General features: G+C 39.7%; 1 protein-coding gene across 1 annotated transcript; it reads left to right on the top strand.

The window, feature by feature from the left end:
* The first annotated feature begins 764 nt into the window (after positions 1 to 764).
* pitpnb (phosphatidylinositol transfer protein, beta) lies at positions 765 to 23,599 on the top strand. Its single transcript, XM_085360035.1, has 12 exons — positions 765 to 803; positions 6,363 to 6,393; positions 7,342 to 7,487; positions 12,616 to 12,707; positions 13,357 to 13,364; positions 14,052 to 14,126; positions 14,516 to 14,599; positions 18,325 to 18,402; positions 18,500 to 18,604; positions 18,986 to 19,108; positions 19,315 to 19,401; positions 20,945 to 23,599. Exons 1-11 carry the CDS (start codon positions 784 to 786, stop codon positions 19,360 to 19,362), a joined length of 810 nt encoding a protein of 269 aa, XP_085216161.1. The 5' UTR covers positions 765 to 783; the 3' UTR covers positions 19,363 to 19,401; positions 20,945 to 23,599.
* The last annotated feature ends 3,165 nt before the right edge of the window (positions 23,600 to 26,764 follow it).

Here is a 26,764-nt window from a genome sequence, read left to right on the forward strand (position 1 = left end):
TTTTCGATTAGTACCTACTGGGATCCAATCGGCATGGTTCGCTATGGTTTTCAGGGTTTTCCATTAGTTCATAGGTACCAGGTACTTTTTTAGTACCTGCTAGCCTGGCGTTCCAAGCGATCCGCCCTGTTTCAAACAACGCCCTGTTCCTCTAGTCTGACGATAAGCCATAGAGCAGGCAGCATGTATATTCTTGCATCGATGTTCACCCAATCAATTACTTATTTTTAAAAACTTGCTATATCACACTGTTAGAAGTAAAAGTCTTGAATTTATAGAAAAGTATGAGTATTAAAATATAGGTACATATTAAAATATATTATGGAAATTCCAAGTGAAATCGGTCCAAGTGCTGTGCAAGCCAAGCCAGTTAGTATTTTTCTAGATCTGGACCAAAAGCTACCAAACCTAATTGTGATATAAACCTACCAAAATTAAGTTTTAAAGTTTAGATCACGGAAAACAAATTGTCCACTAAGTACCCTGAGAGCAAACAGTGGTTTGTTAATTACTATACTTGTTTCTGCTGTTAGTTTTTTATTCCAAAAACATGGCAAATAGTGAGTTGTATTTATGTATATTTCGCCATAATAAATATCACTGAACATATCATAGTAGTATATGACAAATACATTAACATAGTGTTCAATGGAATACAGAGGTACAGTATTACATGAACAATGGTGTGGATGTTTCAGCCAATCAGATTTTTCCCGGAGGGCGGAACTGACTTGTTGATCGGGTGTCGATTACCACTGCGCAGCCGCAGCCCGTGTGACGAAGATGGTGCTCATCAAGGAATAGTGAGTGTGAAAATGTTTTTAAAAAATGTTTTTTTTAGTGCGTTTAGTGGGGTATTCAGATCGGTCCCACATTTGATTATTGAGAAGTACGCATGTGTGTTTCATTTAGCGTTGTCGTTCGCTGTATTTTACGCTCCTGTAGTCTGTAAAAAGCCAGCTTCTGAGCAGGTTGGATCAGGACGTGGATAACGGGACCCACCGGTCTTTTTAAGGCGTTGCTAGTACAAGCTACAGTTAGCTTCTGAGTTGTAGATGCAGAGGGGATAATTAGCTTCTTAATGAAAACGAGTTACATAAAAAGGCTGCACCGCTCACACATAAGCCTTTTGCACATTCAGCGAGTTAGTACTACTTTGACGGTTTGCTGTATTGCCAACGTGACTGCAGCTAGCCATGTAGCAGCGTGTTATATCTCTGAAATGCCGTTACGTTAAGCTTTGGTCCCGTGAGTGAGAGATTAAGGGTCCTTCTGTCGGATTTACCATTTATGCTAGCTGGCTAAGTTAGCTGTAGCGGCTAGCATGGCAATTCTCTGACAACCGAGTTTATTTAAAAGTCCACAATCAGCTGCTAGTACAACTCATTGTTAAAGCAGAAGAGAGCTTATTGTTAGGAAATAGTTATGCAGGGTTTATTGTCTGTACTCCCCCGTACCATACGTCAGCTATAGCCTACAAGCTAGCATGGGGTTATGGAAGGACTAACTACTTTGCTGTTAGTTTGTTGCGCTAGTGGTATAAAGTTAACCCTCTAAAACTGGGCAGCTAACACGAACACTATATTAATGATGCGTAATTGTTAAAACAATTACTCTTAATATTTCTGCCCATCAATCGGGTGGATTGAAACTATGCAGTGGACGTTTTCATTCTTTCTTATTAAATCTAGCATTCACTGCGTGGCTAACCTGTGTAGCCTACATATAACGGGAGGCTACCTGTTGTTAGGGGATAGCACAGAATGGGTTCGATTCCATACAGTACTTCAGTATCAGAGCCAGGACTATTAATATCTATAAAAATTGTTGGTTAAAAGCAACTAACGTAGTCTCACGGAGGGAGAAACAAATATACTGGTTACTGAAATTAATCTTTCATTAATGGCTTATATCTCAATATATTAAAAAAATTCCTAAACATAAGCTTGTGTTGTTACTGGTTAATCACGTATTATAAAATTCTGAACTGATTGTAGTATGTATCTTCTTTTCTTTTTGTTGCTGGATAATGCAATTTTAAATAATTTAAGATTTTTAGTTTAAAACAAAACAAAACAACCTTACAGCTTTAATGTCTTTCAGCCTTTCATGACACTGAACATTTAGCCCATGCAAAATTGGTGTGATGCAAAAAATAACTGTAAGCCACTGCCACTGGTAAATGTGTGGTACTTTTGATGTTAGACTTGATAGAATTGAGTCACAGATGACTAATATTAATGCTGTAAGGCTGACCTTACATTTTGATATGTTACACTGGGCTGGTTTAGCCCACTGCCACGTGTGTGATTGTATACGTTGAACATGAGCATTAATTATGATGTTTTTATGTCAGGCATAATTACTTTCTTAGTACAACCGATTTTCGGTACTAAATAATACTATTTATAAAGCAGCTTTGGTGCAGTTATTTCAATTGACTTTGTGAAAAATGTGCAATGTTGGATTTAACGGCACATGTAGCAGTTCTTCCTTTGCTCAAGAATCTGGTTAGGCCCTCTATTCGTTAGCAGAGCAAGGACTACCTTCTGCAGCTACATTGCCAGACAGTTGCACTGGAGAAGCAGCTGAAATATATAGATGATCAGCAAATACAATTTGCTGAAATTTCAAAGCGATAGTTAAGGGATGTGCATGTGCATATGAATACAGAGCTTTCAGACTGTGGGAAAAAATGGTAGAATGAATTTCCACTTAGGATGAAAAGATGCCTGTTGTATCACTGTAGGACCACTGTAGAAATTGATTTTTTTTAGTCATATTATTACATTTAAGAATCCTGACATTTTAAGGGATTCTACATGAATATTTAACTGACTATTACTAATTCATTCTATAACTAATCAATTCATTTACTCATTATTTTAGCTATAAATTTACACTGTTATTTGTTGTAGCAAGAGAAACAAATAAAGCTGCTTATAATTCAAACTTTAATAAAGGTTGTGTCTGAGCACCAGAGTACTTGTACTGCATTTGTCTGTGATGTCTGAAATTCAAGTATGTCTTCACAAGCCAGTTTGGCCTTTGGCCTTTTTAACCCAAGAAGGTCATTTTCAGTGTAGACCACAGGTGTTGAACTCCAGACCTCGAGGGCCGGTGTCCTGCAGGTTTTAGATGTGTCCTTGATCCAACACAGCTGATTTAAATTGCTAAATTACCTCCTCAACATGTTTTGAAGTTCTCCTGAGGCCTGGTAATGAACTAATCATTTGATTCAGGTGTGTTGACCCAGGGTGCTATCTAAAACCTCGAGGCCTGAAGTTCGACACCGCTGGTGTAGACCTTTTCGCTGCCATTATTTTTTACACATAGTGAGTATTAGTCAATGTAAATACAGTTTGGGGTTATGATTGTTCTTTGACACTAAATGCTGAAGATTTAAATATATGTTGTAATGTATTGATTATTGATGTACTGACAAAAACTAGGTGAAAATGAGCAAATAAGTCACCTTTAATGATTGCCAGTGACACAACTTTTTGTACCTTTGAAAATTGCATGCATTATGCAAATTATGTAGATATTCTGAAGTATAATATTGTGTAGCACACAGTGGTGTTTATATACAGTAGACATTGAGTACACAAGAGAACACACACTTGATTAATCAGTAGATGTTTAGGTAAAGGGTGGGGTGCTAACTCTGCCAGTCTAGGAGTATTTTTTATTAATGAGGACATGAAGATCTAAGCAAGAAAGAATTCGTTACTGTCTGTTTGGTGGTTTTCTTCATTTTGTAATTAAGCTGCAATATGCATATAATAGTTCAGGTCTAGTAGCTCTTATTTTAATACGTTTAAGGTTAACACTAGAACTACTACTACTAAATTGTCTTGAAACATTAGGTTTGTCAAATCTAGTTTTTAAAAGGTAACTATTTAAGTTTCAATTTTAGTGGGGATTACAGCTTAATAGATACACAATATCTGATGGTAATTTGGGGGGTTTAATGATTTCTTACAACTCTTCTTTAGCTAAGATGAAATGATTGTACAGAATGTATCTTTTATTGGCTTTAAAAAACAGGAACTGGTTGCAGAAGTTTGAAATTATTTTGGATTTTTACTAATGCATTCAATATTTTATTAAATGTCCCTTAGCCAACTGCACCTTGAAAGATGTTTTTGGTAGGCGTTAACAAGCATCTAGCATGAAATTGGCTGAATATTTGATCACAAGTTTTGATTTATTGAACCACTTGGGAAAGTGGTTACACATCTGAATAATTTATACTCATGTACAGTTGACCCAAACACGACAGGAAGGTTAAACTGATGTGCAGTTGTTTAGAAATGGCTCATTAAGATTCTGGAATGGACTGTCCAAGCTCCAACCTCATGCCTAACTTGTGAACTATGCCTAAAAGCTGGATGAAACAAACTAATTTAAATGAAACCATTTCTGAGAGTGGCCAGATATCCAGCCAGAAACTTGTTGATGGCTACCAAAAGCATTTGGCCAAGGTCCAATTTGCTAAGGGACATTTAACCGAGTATTGGTGTGGGTGTATGTATGCACTTGAGCCTGTATGTATTCTTTGATCCTGGGTGGGTTAGAGAAAATGCAAAAATAAATTCAAACTTGTGGAACCAATTCTTGTTTCTTTTTTTAGTACAAGTTTCTAGGCAACCTGGCATGCTGCCATTGTTGTTTGATATTAATTTCTATGGGGTTAAATGTCATTTTCATTGGTTCTAGGTCCCACATACCCCAAAATTAATCATATGACCCCCAGTCCCCCCAAAAAACAACAATAGAAAAAGTCATTAAATATGAGATGTTTTTTTTAATGCCTACTACAACAGATTTCATCAAGTGACAGCCTGTAACTTGAAGCCAACTTGAGTCATTAGATGTGACAATAAAAGTGATTTGATTTGATTTGATTTGAGAAATAGTTTGTGTTTTATCCTGATCATTGTCTCTCTGTGCTGCACTTTTAACCCCCATCTATTGTCATCAACCTGCTGGGCAGGCGGTCAATACAGACACCCAAGTTTATGAATGCAATAACTCGAGAACAAAGTGGCATAGGAGTTTTAAATTGATACTATAGGTGTATCTAGGGCTGTTCGATATAACGATATATATCGGATGACGATATAAAAACGTCTATCGTTTGTTTCATGGTGTCGCAAAATAAACTATTTACGGCAATATTTTTTTCATCGTTTTGATGGTCACTCTAGTGGCTATATTAATTTCTTAAAGTTCTCTCTTTCTCTTATATTTAATATTACCACACTACGGACGGACAAGCACCTGTTTTTATGCGTTGTGGTTAGCAACAACGACGGTAACACCATCGCGTGTCCGCTTGTTTATGTTCCACATAAACCTTTCACAATAAAGCTCAAGATCCTGTTGAGACTTTTCAAAATAAACTGAATCACGGGAAAGAGCAGATTATTTACGGATGAGAAGTAAAAAAAAAAGACGCCATGTGCTAAAAAATAAACCTTAGAGTCAAACGTTAGAACAAGCTTTTCCCCGAAGCATGCTGTGTAATAAATACTCACAAAGAAAACGGCGGCCGTTACAACTTATGTCTAAAAATGTATAGTTTCATGCATCTGTTAAAACACTCGACTCCAGCTACATGACGCGCAGCTGGAAACACTTCCCGCAAGTCGAGCTGCCCGAGAGTCACAGAATTTACAGAAAATGTTACATTTTTGTGATTTATATCGTTATCGGGACGATAGAATTCTTATATCGAGATATGAGATTTTGGTCATATAGCACAGCCCTAGGTGTATCTACTAAAAATATTGTACAAGTTAAAATCTCAGTGACCTCGACCTTAAGGTCACTGAGAGTTCTCTGTCACGTTTTCTGAAAATCTTGTATATGTGAACGTAGGATTTTGAAATTCGGACCATAGCTGCATCTGCTAGGTGCATCTGTTTCCCCTCACCTCGGAGGTTCTGGCAGCAGATGACCTGTTTCTTCGAAACAACGTTCCTCCTTCACACTGTTATCAAGTGCTTGCTCATAATTTTATCAGAAAACTATTGCTACTTAGTAATTGGAGTTCAGCTACAGCCATATACTATACTCAGTTACTCACTGACGTGTTAACATTCAGACTGGTAAACATTTATAGCAAAAAAATGTTTTTAAAGAAGCAAAATTTTAGGAATGTTGAACCATTTCATAAAAGTTTCTAGGCAGTGGCATCTGTCTCCTTACAACCATCCAAAAGAGTGTTTAATCCTTAACATTTGATCAGCTTGGTTCTATTTTAAAAATGGAATTTTATTCATATTTTATTCATATCTTTTATGTCTTTAACCTATTTGTTTCTCTCTTCTTTTCCTGTCATATCCTCCTTACAGCCGTGTAGTGTTGCCAGTCTCTGTGGAAGAGGTGAGTATTATTGCCTACATGTTCTCTTAAAATATATATGGGCATATTATTTAAATTCACTGTGCTATTGTTATATTTTGATAAAATAGAGGGAGTATTGTGTTTGTCTTACACAGAAAATGTTCATCCACGCTGGCTTTAGTCTGAACCTCATATTAAGACAAAAAGCCTTTGTTAGAGACTACTGATGTTATTGGGACAGGCTGTGTGTTGCAGAGATCAGAGTTACACTGGGGTGTAGACTCAACCTTTTGAACTGCATTCTGGCTGTTGACTTAACAGCAATGATGCTTTTATGCTCTTTTTTTTTTTGTGTGTGTGTAATCTCAAAACTAGACTTCTGTTTAGTCTTTAATAACTTTCACTTCTAATGGAGGTTATTATTGGGATTCTACAAGAAATAATTGTTTTGTTGTGTTGTTTTTTTCTCAACACAGTGAAGGATTTTCTATATGAGTCTGTTTGGGTCTTTTTTATTAGTTTGTTACTGCTCGTATTGTGAAGCACATTGTGTCAAATAACCATTAATATCAGGATGGTGGACTTCATTAGGCATACAAGTCCAAATAAAGGGACAAAGTTTTTTTGTTTTTGTTTTTTAAAGATAAAATGTACAAATATAAAGATGTTATTGATGGGCTTGTAAAAATGTGTTTAAAACCTTTAAGTGTACAACTCAGTGACTGAAATGCTGTTTAAAATGTGGCTAGACTCTTGTAAACGAACGTGCAGCCCAACATTGCTTTTTTAATGTACATTAATACAGACAATTACTTCCTATGTTGGTTCTAGTTGCTGTTAGTGATACTCCATCTTTGCACTTATGTGCCTTCACAGGCTTCAAGGGCCCGCAAAGCCTTTCGCAATCCTTCCAGTTAATCTAAGGATTTTTCACTGTAGTCAAAGCTGATTTCCACTCTGTCTTCTTTGTGTTCCCATTTCTTGCAGTATCAAGTAGGGCAACTGTACTCTGTGGCTGAGGCCAGCAAAAATGAGACAGGAGGAGGAGAAGGCATTGAAGTGCTGAAGAATGAACCCTATGAGAAGGATGGAGAGAAGGGACAGTACACACATAAAATATATCATCTAAAAAGGCAAGGCTTTGAAATTAATTTTCTTTCGTAGAGGAATGAAGGGGAAATTATAGGGTCCTCTATAAGAGACAATTAGTCTGACCTAATTACTTAAACACTCAATAAGGATGATTTGTTTGATTGACAGGCTCTGTATATGCAAAGTTCTTGTCTGTTCCTGGTTTCATCAACTCCATTGAGCTATAAGATGCAGGCATGATCTTGGGAAAATAGGCAGCATTTGGACGCAATACGACCATGTGGCCATCAGGAGAGAACTGTGTGCAGGAGGGATGCACAGACAGTGCATGAAGGTCACCCACTCGCTTTGCCGAATCCAAAGCGAGAAGTAATGCAGTCTTATATGAAAGAAATTTCACATCCACAGACTCAATGGGTTCAAACGTGGGGCTTCAAAGGGCCTCCAGCACCAAAGACAAGTCCCAAGCAGGGACACTGGACTTAAGCACGGGTCTCAGCCAGCGAACTCCTTTCAGAAAATGTATGGCAAGCGGATGTACACCTGGTGTCACCCCGTCAAAGCCAATATGACAAGTAAATATAGCTGCTAAATAAACCTTAATTGTCGAAAATGAAAGGCCCTTATCCAGCAGCTCCTGCAGAAATATCAAAACATCCACAATAGAGCACTGAAATGGGAGAGTATGGCGGACCTGGCACCATTGCTCGAAGGCTCGCCATTTGTAAGCATACAAGCCTCTAGTAGATGAGGCGCTAGTGTTCTGAATTGTCGCTATCACACTAGGCGGCAAACCCTTGGCAATCAAGTTTAACCTCTCAGCAGGTAAGCACGAAGACGCCACAGATCCTGGCGCAGATGAACCACTTCTCCTCCCGCCTGAGAGAGGAGGTCCCTTCAGAGAGGAAGCTGCCAAGGACTCGCTGCTAGCAGGCTGATTATCTCTGCATACCACGACCTTGTGGTCCACCAAGGGGCCACTACAACAGAGAGAGAGACTGCTGATGCACTCTCTCTAGAACTGGAGATATCATTTCCACTGGGGGAAATGCATACAGGAGCACGTGTGGCTATTGGTGCGCTAGTGTGTCCATGCCCAAGGGTGCATCAAGGTCCATTATGGAGAAGAACAGGGGCCAGGGAGTATTTACCCTGGAGGCAAAAAGATCTACTTGAGCCTTACCAAATAGATCCCAAATCTGAGCCACTATTAAAGGGTGTAACCTCCATTCTCTCACCAGAGGACACACCCCCCCCCCCCCCCCCCCTGTGAGAAGGTCCGGCCCAAGGTTCCGGTGGCCCGGAACATGGGTGGCTCTTAGAGACAGAAAATGAACACTGCACCATAACAGCAGAGAGCGAGATAGCGTCAACAGGGGAAGAGAGCGTGTACCCCCCTGCCTGTTTATGTAGGATACCACTGTTGAATTGTCCATCCTGACTAAGACATGCTGGCCCTCCAGGACTGGACGAAAATGTTTGAGAGCTAAGAACACTGCTAACAGCTCTAAGTGGTTGATGTGCAGCTCGCACTGGGCTGTCGACCAGATCCCTCTCACTGATGCAACCCTCGTACAGCGCTCCCCACCCTCTTAGGGAAGCATCTGTGGACACCACCTTGCGAAACAACACCCTCCCAATCCGAGAGCCCTGATGCAGCAAGGACAGAGCGCTAGCATGCAAGACGCAGTTAGGAGGAGACATGATGCACACAGGCGGTGAGAGAGAGTCCAGCGTTGAAACGCTCTCATCTTTAACAGTCCAAGTGGCACTACGGCGATCATAGATGCCATCATGCCCAACAAATGTAATATCTGGAAACGGAGTCTGCGTCCAAGCTGAAACTGAGCGAGGCAGCGATGAAACGCGGCCAGTTTGTGCTCCGACAAATATGCGTGGCTGGAAAGCAAGCATATTTCCAAACCAAGGAAAGAAATCTGCTGACTTGGGATAAGCGAGCTCTTTTGAAAGTTCACAGAGAACCCCAGTGTCTGAATGTGTGACAGAACCAGCGACAGCTGTGTCTCTGCCTGCTCTCTGGAGCAAGCTACGAGAGCCCAGTCGTCTAGGTAGGCTAAGATGCGGATGCCTGTCTCTTTGAGGGGCACTAGCACTGCCTCGGCACATTTCGCAAAGGTGCGAGGAACGAGTGACAGCCCGAACGACAGCACCAGGTATTTGTAGGGCTACGCCCTTGAATGCAAACCCCAGAAACTGCCTGTGTTTCGGGTGTATAGCTACATGAAAATAAGCATCTGTTAGATCGATTCTTGCAAACCAATTTCCTGGGCCAACTGCACTCAAGAGCTGTCTGAGTGTTAGCATCTTGAACTTGTACGTTCGTAGATACGTGTTCAAGACTCGCAGGTTGAGGATGGGCCAAAGCCCTCCCCCTTTTTTCGGAACAACAAAATAACGGCTGTACCAACCTTTGTCTGTCTCCAAAGTAGGGACCACTCGTCTTGCTCTTTTCTGCAATACAACTTTATTTCCTCTAAGTATCATGGCCGCTTCGGTGCCGACAGTCGTGTTTACGACTCTCCGGAAAAGAGGCGGCTTGACCCTGAACTACAACCGGTAACCCATGGCAACGGTTCGCAGCACTCACTGAGAGGGGCGCAAGCCCACCACTGAGGCAAGTGAGCAGCCAGCTGGCTGACCTGGCTCATTCTGCCTGCAGGCTGAGCATTTGTGATTGTTTGAGAATAAACAACACTCTTTATTGATTGTAATATGGGAACATGTACATTCATCCATTTTGTTGGAGGCACCTTTCCTGGGGCACAACAATGAAAAACAGGTGGAACACTTGATGTGGTCACCTGAACATTTACAACTTGAGGCATTTTGTGTGCAGGGCGTTGTGCTTGGGAGACAGTGTTAGGAAAGTGCAGCGCCTTCTGGGGCTGACAACCTGAACAGAACTTAAGTGGCACCTCTTGGGCGGCAACAGAGGGGTAAGAGCAGTGTCTTCCTGCCCCTAGACCCCTCGAAACCACAACTAGGAGGGCTGAGGCTTCTTCCTCCTGGGCGTCAGGTCCTGCCGGGGGTCCGAGGGTGGGCCTTTGTTCTAGGCCAACTGGCGTGGAGCTCGGGCTGGAGGATGTGCCCCCGCTGGCGGCACACCCACTACAGCAGTGGGCGCCGGTCTCTTGCCAGTCGGCAGAGGAGCGGTGGGCCTGTGAGAGCTAGCTGCGGGCTTGGACTTCGCCTAATGATGATGTTGCGCAGAGCTTCTGTCTGCTTCAGTCGAGTCTAGCCTGAATGGCTTCAAGTGAATGTCCGAATAACCTAGCCGCAGACACTGGTGCGTCCAGATATACAGCTCTGTCCCTATCCGGGACGTCAGAGAGGGTCAGCCACAGGTGCCTCTGCGCCACTACTGTCGATGCCATCCGTCTGCCCAGGGAAAGCACTGCACAGTGCAGAGGGTGTAATCCATGGCAACTCTGACCTTGTTAAGAAGAGGTGCCAGCGGTGCTGTCACCAGGAACCAGGCACATCACCTGGTACGTCTGGAGCATGGTGATGGCTCCATAAGGGGTGGGTTAGCTAAGCCAGTCTCCTTGGTGCCGTCGCCCTCCATGCACTGTCCATAGCCGGGCACAGTGGGACAAACCTCTGTCTACCTGTCATCACACGCAGGTAGACAGAGGTTTGTCCCATGATGCCGTTAGCTGGCAGACAAAGTATGGGAACATGGGAAGGCGGGTTTTGGTCGTTGCGGGCTCCGGAGGGAGGAAAAAGCCTGCCAATTGAACGGCTTCTGAGCTGTCGGAGGAGAGGGCCAGTCCAATTGCAGCTTTTCAGAAGCACGGCGAAACAGGGGAAAAAAAGAGAAGTGTCATCGTTCCCGACCGGCGCAGCAGCGGCGGCATATTGGGACAACAGTGAACACTCCTGCTCATCCTCTGACAAACCATCGATGTCCAGGCCGATGTCCAGCACGTCATCGTCTTCCTGCATGGTTCCAGCTCATCATCAGCTAACCCATCACCGTATTCCATGTGGTCAGCCCAGCTAATTGCGGGGACATCGACCGGCTAATCCTCGTCTTCGGACTCTGATGAAGCCAGGGCTCCAGACTCGAAAAGGAAAAGGTCATGCCGTGCGACAGCCGTCCCTCCCAGCACATTTTCCACAAACGTCACCTGTCTTTCCGGGGTCGAGCGTCAACAAAACCCACAGGCTTTGGGCTCCATCAACGGTCTCCTAGCGTTGACGATCGCCAGGCAGACAGGGCAGGCATCGTGCTGGTCACTTTTGTGCAAAGAGAAACCACACCCCTGAGGACAGGGGCGAACAGAAGATTTCTGCTTTGCTCGCTTCGGTTAGGAGTCTATTCCAAACCGCAAAGCCAAACGCTGTACAGGAAAAACTCGAAATTAGCGCTCTGCGGGCAGCCTACACACCAACTGCGCACTGGAGGCTAACACCAACAGGGGCAGTTAAGCTAAGTTCAAGTCGGCAGACAACGGCGCTAACTAGCAGCAGCTAGCTAGACCAACTCAGCAGAGGTGTTCTCAGCGAGGTGAAGAGCGTAAGAACTGAGGGATGACTGTGATGAAAGCGGCTATATGTGCAGGCGGGGCCGTGCGTGTGTCATCACACGTCATCTGCCTTAAAGGTGTGAATAAAAGTTTCTTCAGCCAGGACACGCGAGGGTGTGATATCCAATACTTATGTGTTGTACCAAGTGAATCGACTGAAAGGGAACGTGAGAGCTGGTCAAAAAGTTACAATTTTTTATCACTTTAATAGTCTAAGACTAGATGTATATGTGTTAATTACTTTCGCGCTGCAAGTGATGCATTTAGGGGACTGTTTTTTTTCCCTTAGTTTAAATGAAAAGTCTAGTCCCTCAACTGAAAATAGATAAAATGTGCATAAAGTTTCAGGCTTTATGTCAGATGTTTAAACTTATTTTGTCCACCGTATGTATATTGTATGGTCTTTGTGATTATGTGATTACGGGAAATGGGTTTGGGTAAGAGCTCTAGACATGTACAGCATGAGAATTGATTAAATATTTCAGATAATAGCCATTTACAAACAGAGTTATTATTAGTTTTAAAGAGCGCAGTCGGCTCCCTGTTACAATGTTTTATGGCCTTTGAAAGACACAAGTTGGAAAGTATAAGTATTGTCTAATTTTCTCTTTCATAACAGTAAAGTCCCGGGTTACGTGAAGATGATTGCACCAGAAGGAGCATTAGTTTTTCACGAAAAGGCTTGGAATGCCTACCCATACTGTCGCACTAGTAAGTACACGCAGAAGTGTGCTTGTGTTATTTGAATTGCATTAATGATAAAATTATGGCAAGTAATTTGTCAGTGAGGAAATATGCAATTGATTCACTAGTAGATGCTAGTGACCAGTTACCCACAGCCCTTCCTGTCTCATGTTTCCCTACCAGCTGGCTTGCCAGCCAGGCTGCAATTGTGGAAGTCCTCTGTATGATTCAGATGTTTTCCCCAGTATTTCACCATCCTGGACTGCAGCTGACAACAGTAGACCTTTTGATTCAGAGATCCACTGCAAGTGGGAGAATCACTCTAACCAGAACTTGCAGCAGGTGGAAGGCTGATTCATGCGCTGCTATGACCAACTCATCGAGGCTGAGGAAGGAGGACTACCAGCTGCAGTCCGAGACAGGGAAATTTGAGAGATCCATAGAACAAGAGCCTCGTATTCCTCTATTATTTACTACAAAATACTTGGCAAATAAATTGTTTGCACAGAAGAAACTTAGACTTGTTATTATTTAATAGTTTTGATAGTGCACTTAGCCACTACAGAAATAGGCATTTTATAAATGCATTTCAAATAATACTAAAAATGTACAGTTTTTTGTTAATTATTTGATACTGATGCTCTTTTTTTTTTCTCTTTTCCTTTTTACTCTGCAGTTGTGACGGTGAGTTACTCATTACCTCTTTTTGGAGGTTTTTTTGTTGTTGTTAAAGGCCTAGTCCCACCAGAAAATCCACCCATTAGCCATTCCATGTCCTCTAGGACAGGAGGGGTCTAACACCAAGTTAGATGATCACAGCTCATTTTTATGCCAGGAAACTTCCACAAAGTTGAGTTTGATGTGACATCTTCCACTACCTGCTTCAAATCCTTTAACATAAAACTTAATCTACAATTTTCATTGACATATTTGTTTAATTTTTATAAGGCCAGTTTGCATTTGCATAAAGTAAACAGATATTACTTTATGTATGCAACAAATGCTCATCAGCATATGCCACAAATATTTGATCCACTCTCTGTTCCTTGATATTTGCTTCTCTGTCCTTTTGATGTTTGAAGTTCAGAGCCCACTATTGCTTTACATTACTGGCAAGTTAACTAGCGTTACTAATATTAAAAATAGACCAGAGCTGAGTGGTATAGCATCACCAGTGTTGCTTTAGTCTGATTGGTTAATTGGATTTAGCTGCAGGTTTTACGTCTCACAACCTTCCATTCATAGTGTTGTTGGTACCAGCCAAGATCAGCTGTAACTGTCAGTGTAGGGGACCTGCCTGACTTCTGAGTGACAGCTTGTCATTGCTTCACTTCAACAAATAAAGAATGTTATTTGTCTCCTACTTTTCAGAATGAGTACATGAAGGATGACTTCATGATTAAGATCGAGACCTGGCACAAACCTGACATGGGAACAGTAGAAAATGTAAGTGAAAAGGAATGCTGGGGGTATCCCAGAAGTGCATTGAAATTCTGTCAAATGAGAGGGGGAAGGAAAATCTATATAATATTGAGAAATGCTGGATAGTGCGGGTTGAAGTAAATGTTTAGACACCTGAGAAATGTCCATGATTTTTATGTCCCTATGTTGAGATACAGGCTCCTATTTAAAAGCCACAAAACACAGGCTGGCCAGCCTTATGTTGATAAATCTTTCTGTCATACACTTGCATGATAGAAGGGTCCAAGTTAGAGTTTACACGGCAGTTTTGAATTTGCATGTGATTTGATTTAGACTCAACAAATTTGAATGAAAAACAAATGCCTCTTTTTCTCCCTGTTTTGAAATGTTTCCACTTTGTTTTCTTTATGCAGGTCCATGAACTGGATGAGGAGACGTGGAGGACTGTCGAAGTTGTACCCATAGATATTGCAAACAAAGAAGAAGTGGCCCCAGGGGTGAGTCTTGATTATGGATGATGTTTAATGAAGATCTCCTATAAGCCACACATTAAGAAGTTAAAAAAAAAAGTTTAATAGACCTGAATACAGGACAATATTTTTGCTGGAACACATTTCTTAAAAAAAAAAAGTGAGGGCTTTATGGGGTTTTTTTGTTTTGTTTTGTTTTTTTAACTAGAAAATTATGTATTTACAGTTGCTTATGCAGGTAAAGCAGCTGTGCCTCAGGAGTTTGAGTGGGTCAGAAGGTTAGGGGCTTGATCCCTGGCTACTCTAGTCTGCATGTCAAAGTATCTTTGGGCAAAATGCTGAATTCAGAGTTTGCCTGTATGTATCCATTTTAGTGTGACTGTTTGTACATGTTAGAAGAGTGCTTGACTAAAGAATAAAAATCACTTATATGGATGTGTGTGTGATTGGGTGAATGAGACTTGTAAAAAGCTCTTTGAGTGTTCTTACAAGTCTTTGAGTATAAAAGCAGTACCAGTCCATATCTAATTTACAAAGCTTTGAATTAATTTGTTTTCAGCCTTAAGGCTGTTTTTTTTTCCACATTATTGTCCATGTGCTCTCCACCTCCACAGAAAGTAGGACTGTGGGAATTTAACCTACACAGGGGCTATGAGATGCTTTCGTGTATGGACCTTCGAGAGAAGGCAACAGAGTGATAGACTCTGCATAGTTTGAATGCTGATTGCTTTCAAAGGATATCTGAAAGGGACCCATCACAGGAGAGTAGGTCCATTAGGTGTCCATCAATACTCAGTTTCACTTCACTACAAAAATAAGTTCTTTAGCCTGTCTATGTCTACAACAAAATCAAATGTAAGGATCACCAAGAGCACAAACAGGACTATATTACCTGAGGGCTGTACTATGAAGATAGATTAGTTGGTTTGCCAGGTACCAAACTTTTTAGTGTCACAAAGGTGGTTCTCTTTTTACCTGGCTGGATCACCATGATAACATTAATTTGATTATCACATGCTCTGTGTTGTGATGATCAGCTCACCAGATAAATGACTTTTCCTTACTTACAGGTAGGGCAAGGCAATATGACCAAAAGAGTTTATCACGAGATATATATTTGAAAATTTGCGATAACGATATAACTTGACGATATAATTGATGCAAGACAAAATACTTTACAACTCCACAAAAAGAGGTGGTTTGGAACATGAAACTGCAGTAAAAAACAGTCAGATAAGTCTAACTTTACTCACACAATTTAGTTATACACACACAATACGATAATATTATGTTGAAGTACAGTTCGTATCACTCCGCGAGGCTCCTCACTACGGTAGCCGTAATGCTCCGACAATCCATCAAGCGGTGCAGCGTCACAGCTTACCAAAGTCGCACTAAAACATTTTTTAAACAGATTTTTGAGCGCCGGACAAAAACCAAAGTTGCACCATTTTTACAAACCAATTCTGTTTCATCTGTTTCATTCAACGATTTGCTTTTGCCCTTCTCATTCTCCGTCGCCATCATGCTTTTTCCACCATGTGTGTATGAAAACAAAGGCTCTGCGCATACGTGTTTTATCCATATTCTATCGCGATATTTCATTTTCTTATCATTGCCTAACATTATACCGGTATTACCATGAACAGTATAATATGGCCCAGCCCTACTTACAGGATTGTTGCATTTTGCCATTATATTTTCATAAACTTGAATAATAACAATAGTAATAACATTTGAGAAAGTGCTTTACAGTTTGAACACCTGGAGGCAACCACTGTTGTGAATTGGCACTTTATAAATAACTTGAATTTTATTGAATAAAATCACACATTAAAGACAAGTTTATATGTCCAAAAGTGCAAAAACACAGTCAAGCATATGGTTTTATATTCATTCCTGCATACATACTAACCTCTGTCATTAGCACTGAAAACAACTGAAAGAATAAGTACCAAAATATCTTGTTTTTGCTCTGTCATCTGTTATCTGATAACATTTGGAGTAACTGATTTGGAGTAAATTGTGCTCGCTTGATTCATTTTGTGCAGGAGAAGAGTCAAATTATGTTCAAAGCTACACAGAGCTTTGTACACAGCAAAATCTCCAGTGTTAAATTAACACTAGAGAGTGTCTATATGGGTCCACACCTCTGAGTGTTAAATACAACACTGTTGAGTGTTAAATTAACACTTTTGACAGTGTTATATGTTTAAAAGTAACCTAGTCAGTTTTGCAGATTAACAATGGCTAACACTGAGCAGTGCTGATTTTCTAACACTGGAAAATAACTCAAAATGTTAGAAATATTCCAGTGTTAGAAAACCAGCACTGCTCAGTGTTAGCCATTGTTAATCTTCAAAACTGACTAGGTTACTTTTAACACTGTCAACGTGGCCTCACAAAATTATCATGACCACAACGACCGTGGATGGACATTGCTGCTCAATCACAGCTGCCTGATCAATGTTTTTCATTAGCAATTTAGCAAAGTTGATGGTGGCGGTGTGCATGTCTGTGTGCGTGAAAGACAGAGGGAGAAAAAGGGAGAGCGAGCGACAGATTTTCTGTTATAACCTCCATGTTATGGACGCACAGTGTCTGTCTAACCCCTGCGAGTCAATCGTGCAGTTTGAGTAGAAGCTGAATAACGCGACTGAAAAAATCGCAGTGTATGTCCAGCTTAAAATGTTCCTGTTAAAATTCCTAATTCTGCTATCACAGTATCCCAGCAGATGGTTTTATTATTTTCTCCCTGCATAATCTATTCATTTGTCTTTTGTGTGACTATGATCTATGTCTTTTGCTTCTGTCAATTTAACATTTTGTCACCGTCTGACTTGAAAGGAATGCCCTTATAGTTTGTGTTATTAAATAAACTATAAATCTGTCTTTTGGAGCAGCTCAGTAATCCATTGGGCCATCAGTTAGAACATAAATCATTGTACTTCTGGTTGAAAATTTTAAAGGTGGTATTAAGGCATTGTCATTGAGGTGGGTCTCGATTGTCCCAGTGTTTCTTATACTGACTCCTGTAAAGTAATGACTTAAGTGGATCAGTGTGGAGGTCAAGGCTTAATCTAAATGTCCATCTGCTCCAGCTATTCGCCACACTTTCCCAACAAAGCTAATGGATTAAAACAGCACAGTAAACCTTGAGCTCAGGATTTAGGGCATGTAACAGAGATACGTTCTTGCTCTTCTTCAGTGTTACAGGCCATCCTGAACTCTGCTGAAAGGGTAGGCTGGATTCAGTGTGACTGAGACAGCAAGATTTAGGGCATGTAACAGAGAGAGAGAGATTGTTGCTCTTCGTCAGTGTTGATATATTGGCAGGGTGATATAGCGGCCTATATTGGCAGTTTAACTGATATATTTGTGTCTGGATTTATGACCAAGAAATGAAAATTAAAAATGTAAAAAAGAGACAGGAACAGCACCCTTTAATACTCAGTGTTGATATTCCATAGTTTATCCACTAGATGGGACTCTGCATCTTCTTTGTTGACAACACATTTGGGACACCACAAACAGAACAACCAGCTAGCAACGTTTGGTAGAGGGTAAAGAAGTAATTTCAGGGATATCAGATTTTTAATCGCCAAATATCACATTGGTCCGAAAAATCGTTGGGCTCTAGTCTGTGTAGTATCTGCAGTCTTCAAAGAATCGTGCCTTCTCTGTGCTCCTGCAGCAGACAAGTTGATGTTCTGCAACATTTAAAGATTTCTTTTCCTTTGACTCTCCTGCAGGACTATAAGCCAGAAGAAGACCCTGCGCTTTTTCACTCAGCCAAAACAGACAGAGGACCTTTAGGCCCTGAATGGAAGGTACCAGACATGGACACAGAATCTTGCTCATTTTTGTCCTTTGTTTCTTAATCCTAATCCTGTCTTTATTTATGCTTTTCCTGTGTGCTCTTTGCAGAGTGAGCTGAAGGCAGATTGTCCTTACATGTGTGCATACAAACTGGTCACTGTCAAGTTCAAATGGTGGGGTCTGCAGACCAAAGTGGAAAACTTCATCCACAGGGTAACATATGCTCTCCTCTCTCATCAGATAAAGGAGAAGTCTTATATAGTCTTTAAGTATTTTAAGGTCACTGAGGTACACTACTTTCTTTTTCTTTCTTTCTTTCTTTTTAAAAAAAAACATTTAACTTTTTTAGTGTTTTTATTATCATGATAAGCTTTTCAATTTATGTCCTGTCTTTGCATGCTAGAGTTGAGTGTGGCTTGTGTTTTACACAAGTGTGATGAATGTGACATAAAGACATGAAGGAAACAAATCTTTCTTGCTGTTGGTCACTAAAGCACTTCTGTATTTTGGAAAATCTGTCTTTATTTCAGCTGCTGTACAACCTTTATGGTATTCTTTTTTTTTTCCATTTAAATGTCTGTCTGTTTTCCACAGCAAGAAAAGCGTATTTTCACCAACTTCCACCGCCAGTTGTTCTGTTGGATTGACAAATGGGTGGGTTTGACCATGGAGGACATCAGGCGGATGGAAGAGGAGACTCAAAAAGAGCTTGAGGAGGTAATTAACTCAAACAGAATCCAATCTGAAATAACTGTCCTTGTCTCGGGGTAGTTTAAAGTTGAAATTACATACAGTTGTCTCCATATTTAGAAATGTTTGGAAATCTGTGGTAATGGTTTGAAATATTTGACCGGGCTGTTGGAGAAGACACAACATGATTCGTGTTCGCGATTTAACCCTTTTGCTCCTGAATTTCACATTAGATGCGTCAGAAAGGAGATGTTCGAGGCACCTGTGCCACAGATGAGTAGAACCCCGTTGCTGTAGGTCTGACACTAGAGGCAGGCTGAGTAAGTTTCATCATGAGTGATGGTTACACTGCATGGATCAGTCTCCACTCCATGGCTTCAGGCTGTTGTCGTCCTGCTGTTTTTAACCTATATCTGGAACCAACCAGTGTTCTCTTGTCTCTTACACTTTATATCCCAGTGTCATTTTTTTCATTCTGACCTTCCTCTCCTTTTATCCCTTTATCTCCTTTATTTCCTATTTTTATTTTTATTTCTTTAAATGTGTGGATTTCAGTTCTTAATTATTTTTTTGTATTCATGACAATCAAAACTAGAATGAGCGTTAAGGCTGTCGATGAGGATTCTTAATTATATTCAGCAGCACTACCAGGGGCAGTAGGTACCTCTGAGGGACATATCCACCTACCTGGTAAAGCCAGCTATATCAGGTAGATGGATATGTCCCTCGCAGAGAAAGAGCATGTTGTAATTATGGAATATAAGTAGGCTGCTGTCAGCTGAAAAAAGGCAAAACATATTAATAATGTTTGAGGGTTTTTCTTCTATTCAGTAATTTTATGTTTTATGACACTTAATAACAGCAGCCTAATTACATATATTAGCTAGCTTAATGGTTGTAGTTTTTCTTCAAAATAAAACTCTCAAATACTTAGACCCAATGGGAGTGTAATTAGGTCTGAAATAATTTAACAGCAACCGCGTGGTAATGATGGCAGAGTGTTCACAAGCCAACTCCACAAAGACAGATTTACAGTCCTCTCTTAGGCAGTTTTTCAGATTGAATTGAATTTAATCTTTTTTAATCAAATATTCATATTTTAAACACTTTAATCTAATTATTTGGCATATTTTGTAATGTGTTAGTGGGTGGGATGTATTTTTAACACATATTTCTGTTGAAATTGACACACCTACTATACAAGTAGTTATGTCTCTGAATGTAATGCAATATAATTTGAACCTCTGTGAATGGGGGTAACGAAAGGTAATAAGTGAAAGTTATAAGTAAAAGAGGGTTTGCAACAAATTCATGTAAGACAGAGATTCTTCTCAATATCTATGACCAATACATTTTAAACATTGTATGTAAAAACCTTCAATGATAAGATAAGGAATAGGATTGTGATCATTTTCATTTTCCCCCTCCTGCCTGCTACTGTTTGTCATTTTCGCTCACATTTTAAGATTTTCTTTCAGCTCCCACACCTTCACGTCAGGCACTTTCATTTTTCCTCCTCATGTTTTGTGTTTGTGATGCTTATTGTTGTTTTTTTTCTTTGATTTTTGGAAGTCGGCTGCATGCACATTGCTCTTTACTAACAGACTTAAAACATCAACAGTTTGGCAAAGAGAATTCTTTTGTGTTTGGCTTAGCCATATGTCAGTTTTCTGCCTCTCATTTAGGTCTAGTTTGTGTACATTGAACTAAAATATGTGAACTAAAGTGGGGCAAAATGTTTATTTTTAATGTTATCTGTGTTTAAAAAAAAAAAAAAGTTGTTTAAAAAAAGTTTAAGCATCACTTGACTTTTTCCACACATTCAACACACAAGCTGACTACTGCCTTTTCTTTTTCATTCAGCTGCGTAAAACAGGTCAGATTCGAGGCACCAGTGCTGCTCATGAGCAGTGAGGCAAATCAACCAAACCCTGTCACGATGATGTCATCAGAGACATGTCCACCACGCTGAGGAAATGGCCCTGATTGTCGCCTCTTCGCTTCCTGTCTCACATGATTCATTGGGGGGTTTGAAATGATTGGTTAACAGTACTGTACAGATCCTACCCCCAGTCACAAGCCTCCTGTTCACTCAGAGAAGAAAAAAAAAAAAAAAAAAATCAAAAAAAGAACAAAACAAAAAAAAAAGGTTTTGCATTCATATAAAAAGAAAAAAAAAACTTTGCACAGATCGTAAATTGCCTGATATGTAATTGTTAGTTGATTATTCCAATGGGCTTTGTTTTTATCCAGGTGTGTAAATGGTGACTCACAAAGTCAAGCCTTTTAAATTCATTAGAATGTTTTTAGCTACACGTTCCCACACAAATTTCTATGAGATGATTGAAGCAGGTATCAGACAATTGAATTCACCACGTTCTCCTTGTATTATAACTGTCTGTCTCTACTTTAAACCTCGTCTCTCCCCTCAGTATTGTCGATATACTTGTCCTGGTAAAAGGTTTTTCTCGGTTCTCTGCCCTTGTTCCACTGGCCCACTATGTCTGGCCTTTTTTTTTCTTCTTTATTTTGAATTCTCAGGCAGATCCATGCCTATTTTTTTATGGTTTAAAAGCAAAGATGATGCTCATGCATGATGGGTAATTTATTTTTGCCCACCCCTTTCTTCGACACAAGTGCATGTGGACAACAGCAACTCCTCACTTTTAAACTGTCGCTGCATGTCTACAGCCACTGCAGTGCGTGTTGTGTGTGTTGTTTAGAGGGCAAGTCAGTACCCTCCACGAGAGTATGTACTTTACACCTCTGTGTTGGCGTACGCATCTGTGTGCTTGTTTGTGTTTTTAACTGCCTTCACTCTTAAAACTGTCAGTCTGGGGACTGAGATGGTTAACATTCAGCATAAGATCAAGGCTTCTGAGTGCTCTCACACCACCAGCAGCCTCTTGAACTTTGCCTCATGCTGTCGCTGCATGGCCTTTCTCCTTGGCTAGGGCTTTAACTGGAGGACCGTCAAACCTCCCCAAAAGCTTCTTCTTGTTTTTTTTTAAATTTTCTGTTTTAGATTTAAATGAGGATGAGAGTCTGTGCACTGCTGCGTGCATGAATCAAGGTAGTTTTTTTTTTTTTTTTTTAAATATCTTTCTCAAACTACTGTTTCCACTCTACTGACAGAACAAATGGGTCCAGGCAGATCTGCCATGTTTGTTACAGATGTGGATTAGCTTAGTTTTTTTGTTTGTCCACCCACACACACAATTACTTTTTTTTTTTCTAAAGCTTTTCACCTAAGTTAACTAACTACAAGAAGGTAGTATAGTATGAGGTCACACTGCAAATTTGACTCTTGCAGTGAGCTAGTCAGAGCCTCATCTAGAAAATGTGTTGATCACTTCCCTCTGTCACAAACTTTTTTTTCTGGCTGCATGGACTTGAGGTTAGAGCAGTGTATCACAGCACGGGCTGAGTTTTTTTATATATATATTGAAGTTAACACAGATCAGGTCAGGCTCAATGTAAAATATTTAGGATGTTTTTTATGATGACGTAGTTTGGTTAAGGCTTTTGATCAGTTGTGTGTGTGTGTGTGTGTGTGTGTGTGTGTGTGTGTGTGTGTGTCTCAGAATTTGTAGGTTTTGATAGAACCTATCTCTGTGTGTTTCTGTTTAACAGGTAAAAGAGAGCCTTTAAGTGTACTTTATAAAAGGCCCGATTTTACAGATAAAGCGCTCATCAGCATTGTCAGGTTTATCATTTAATACTGTATTGCTACAAGTAACTCTAAGGAAGTTGGAATGTCAGTGGAGCACATAACAGCTTTGTGGATAGCATGCTGCTAAAGCAGAGCAAACTGTTCACGTCTTGAACTGTACCTCATCCATGCTTATGAATGTACAGCTACACAGATAAAGGGATAGATTTTACAGGATGTTAATAACTCCGGGAGCACTGACATGTTTCACACCTGTACAAACATGACATGGACCTGTTATATCACCAGTACGAGGACAAATAGGTTTAACAAAACAGCTAATTTGCATGCTCTTTTTTTTTTTCTTTAGGTTTTTTTTCTCTCGGTTTGATCTCTTGATGCTTTTAAGAAACTCTTGAATTGCATCACACAAGAAGGAAGTGGCCTCTCCCAAAATCCAGCTCCATTCAGCTTGACCTCTGAATTATATGACGAGGAGTGAAAAGCCTGAGTTTGATGACGGGAGTCGCCTTTTGTAGCATTACCAGTGATGCCAGGTATGACTGTGAGGGGAGGGATAGAAGCTTAGGGAACAGACGGAGTCAAAAATACTGTTTTCTTTATTGTAATCATGAAAAAGCATCTGCAAAATCTGTTGTTTTTTTTTCCCTCTGTTTTCTTTTTGTTTGTTTTGAAAGACAAAGATTCACAGTGTATTCAGTCTTTTCTTTTCTGATAAGGCAAAATTCAGGGGAATTAGTAGTGAATGTAATAAAAATTAGTTCTTTTTTCCTGCAGCGTCCAAGCTGTGACAGAAGGTCTAGACAATGGAACATAACAAAATATCTAATAAATTTAAAAAAATAAGCAAATCAGTTCTGTTTATGAATCATTTGTGTGTTTATTTGTGGGGATGATATTCCCTTTTATTTTGCTTTTTTAAGCTTGCCATACAATAGATTTTGCATATCTAATCAATTCAGTTGGCCAATCAAGAACATAGACTTTAAGATAAGATGGAAATTGTTGACCTGAAAAGGGTAAGCCAGTCCAGAACATAAACACCTGAAATGGCCTACAGGGAGTAACTGATTAAAAAACTGTCCAGTAGAATAAAGTCTATCAGAAAACAGCCTTTCTGGTGTTGGATTGTATCACCAAACGTTTTTGATCAATTTATGATCTCAGTTGCTGGTTTAAAGTTTTACTGTTTATTTTGTAAATTCTGGTTCCCATTAGAGTCAAAAAGGATGATAAAGCAAGGTTTAGGGCAGGGCTAACTTGTCATTTACAAGTTTCTACCATATGGAATCCACCTCTCTCATCAAGTCAGGTTAAAAAAAGATGATTAGCATTGAAGTTTGGAAAACAGGCATTAACAATAAGGTGATGTCACAGTTGCTATGGTGTATGATCAAGACATCTTATAAATTGTTAAATAAGATGTATTGCAAAGATTTCAGGGTTGTTTTTTTTTCATTTTGTTAGACTAAACTGGCAAGTTCACCAATTTAGAATTGTACAAAATGAAAAAGGCGTCTGAAACCTTTCTCCATTCAATGATGAATGCTTATATTAAACATGATCATAGTCTTAAATAATAGTTAGTGTTTGCTGCTGTGGGCCAAAAGCCAACATAAACTTTGACGTTAATATATATATGCTTCATGCATGTATCATTTGGCAGAGTTATAACACAAAATGTAGATTGTAAATATAGATAATGGATAGTAAATCGGAGTTCCTGACATAACTACCATTTACTAGTAGTCACTAGTGATTCGTGTAATTCGTGCATGGAGGGCTTCACCCCAAATCCAGTACCCTGAGACTAGGCTAAGCGGAAGGAAGGAGGCCAAGGACCAGTGAGTGTCATAGCCACTATTTCTGATTTCTGAGACGACAACTCAGCATTCTGTCTGTATCATCTCATCGATGTTTAATGTAAATGCACAGATGACCAACCTTATGTTAAAAGCTTTTTTTAAAATTATTATTATTTAATTGAAGTCTCCTTTTATTTGCTGCAAGTAGCCATTCAAAGCCTTGCTTTAAAATTGCCTCTTTATTTAGCACATGTGGTGAGGAGCCTAGAGTTTCCATTGCGTTAAGTACAAATCTGTCACAAATCTGTTATTACAAGAGACTCATAGGCCTGTGACAGGTTTGAATGAACTTAAAACACCTGAGTTTCCTAATCTGTTTTCAGCCTGTTATAATTCTAGACAAAGAGGAGTAGCAATTTTAATACATAAAAATATTAATTTCACAATATTCGACATAGTTATAGATCCAGAGGGCAGATTCATAATCGTTAAACTATCTATACTTAACCAAAAGCTATGTATTGCAAGTATATATGGTCCAAATGTTGATGACCCCTCATTCTTCCACAAATTTTTTTAGTACACTCTCCGAACACCTAGAATGCACAATTGTTCTTGAGGGCGACCTCAACCTGGGGCTAAATGAAGAAATGGATAGGCTCAACACAGCAGGAACTCAGCACAATTGGCAGTCCACAAATATAATCAAACAGTATATGAGCGACTTTGGTCTTTGCGATGCTTGACGCTCCCTTCACCCCAACAGTAAGGAATATACTTTTTTTCTCGCATGTTGATCACTCCTACTCCGGTCTGGATTATCTCCTAGTCAGCAGCTCACTGCTGAGTAACATCTCAGACACTGAGATTCACCCTATAGCTCTCAGCGATCATGCTCCTGTATCTTTAACACTAATACACAAGAAGAATACTACGTCAAGTAAAAACTGGAGATTTAATACATCACTACTCAAAGATGAAGAGTTTATCATATACTTTAAAAAAGAATGGACTCTATATTTAGGCTATAATGACATTCCTGGAATATCAGCATCTGTCCTCTGGGAAGCAGGGAAAGCTGTGATGAGAAGAAAAATAATTTCTTTCTCATCACATAAGGAGAAAGAAGAAAACAAAAATGTTCAGGAACTAGAAAAAAAACATCAAATCCTTAGAAAAAGCCTATGTATCACACCAAGATCAAGAAATATTGAACAAAATACACAAAACTAGAATTAAATGAAATTATTAATAAAAAAGACTAAATTCTTAGTACAAAGACTTCCTGCAAAATTCTGAACACTGTAACAAATCCGGACAATTTCTAGCTAACCAGTTTAAAAATCACTAAAGAAAAAACAACCATATGTGCTGTTAAAGGTTTATCTGGGAATACAATATATGGCCTTATAAAAATAAACAAAATTTTTAGGGATTTCTATGAAATTTTATATACACCAACAAATAAACTCATCTAAAAACGAAATTGATCAAATTCTCGACAATGTAACTCTTCCAAAATTATTAGACACCCAAGCAATGGCACTGGATTCACCACTGATGCCAGGTGAACTCCAGGAAGCCCTGATAAGTATGCCCAATAATAAGGCTCTAGGTCCAGATGGCTTTCCAGCAGAATTTTACAAAGAATTCTGGACGATTCTGGCACCAATTTTCACAGAATGTTGCAGGAAATCAAAGAAAATGGCAGACTACCACCAAATATAAATTCTGCAAATATTAGTCTCTTACTAAAATCATGCAAAGACCCTGTATTTCCTGCAAGCTATCGTCTAATATCCCTTATTAATGTAGACCTTAAAATAATCTGCAAAGCTCTCTCAAAGAGATTAGAGAAAATAGCCCCCTTTTTAATTCATCCTGACCAAACTGGTTTCATAAAAGGTCGGCACTCATCAACAAATACACGTAGATTCCTTAATTTAATAGGACTACTCATGCAGTAAAAATATTGAAACCATAATATTGTCTATTGATGCAGAAAAGGCGTTTGACAGAGTTAACTGGAAATTTCTATTTGCAACTTTACACAAATTTGGTTTTGGAAACTCTTTCGTAAGCTGGTTAAAAATATTATATAACTCCCCAACAGCTTGTGTCAAAACAAATGACCAAACATCCTCCAGCTTCTGTCTCTTGAGGGGCACCAGGCAGGGATGCCCACTCTCCCCTTCACTGTTTGCA

Source organism: Diplotaxodon limnothrissa, linkage group LG7, assembly GCF_057381915.1.
Source record: "Diplotaxodon limnothrissa isolate DT_005_m linkage group LG7, D_limnothrissa_male_GT1.1, whole genome shotgun sequence".
NCBI classification, from domain to species: domain Eukaryota; kingdom Metazoa; phylum Chordata; class Actinopteri; order Cichliformes; family Cichlidae; genus Diplotaxodon; species Diplotaxodon limnothrissa.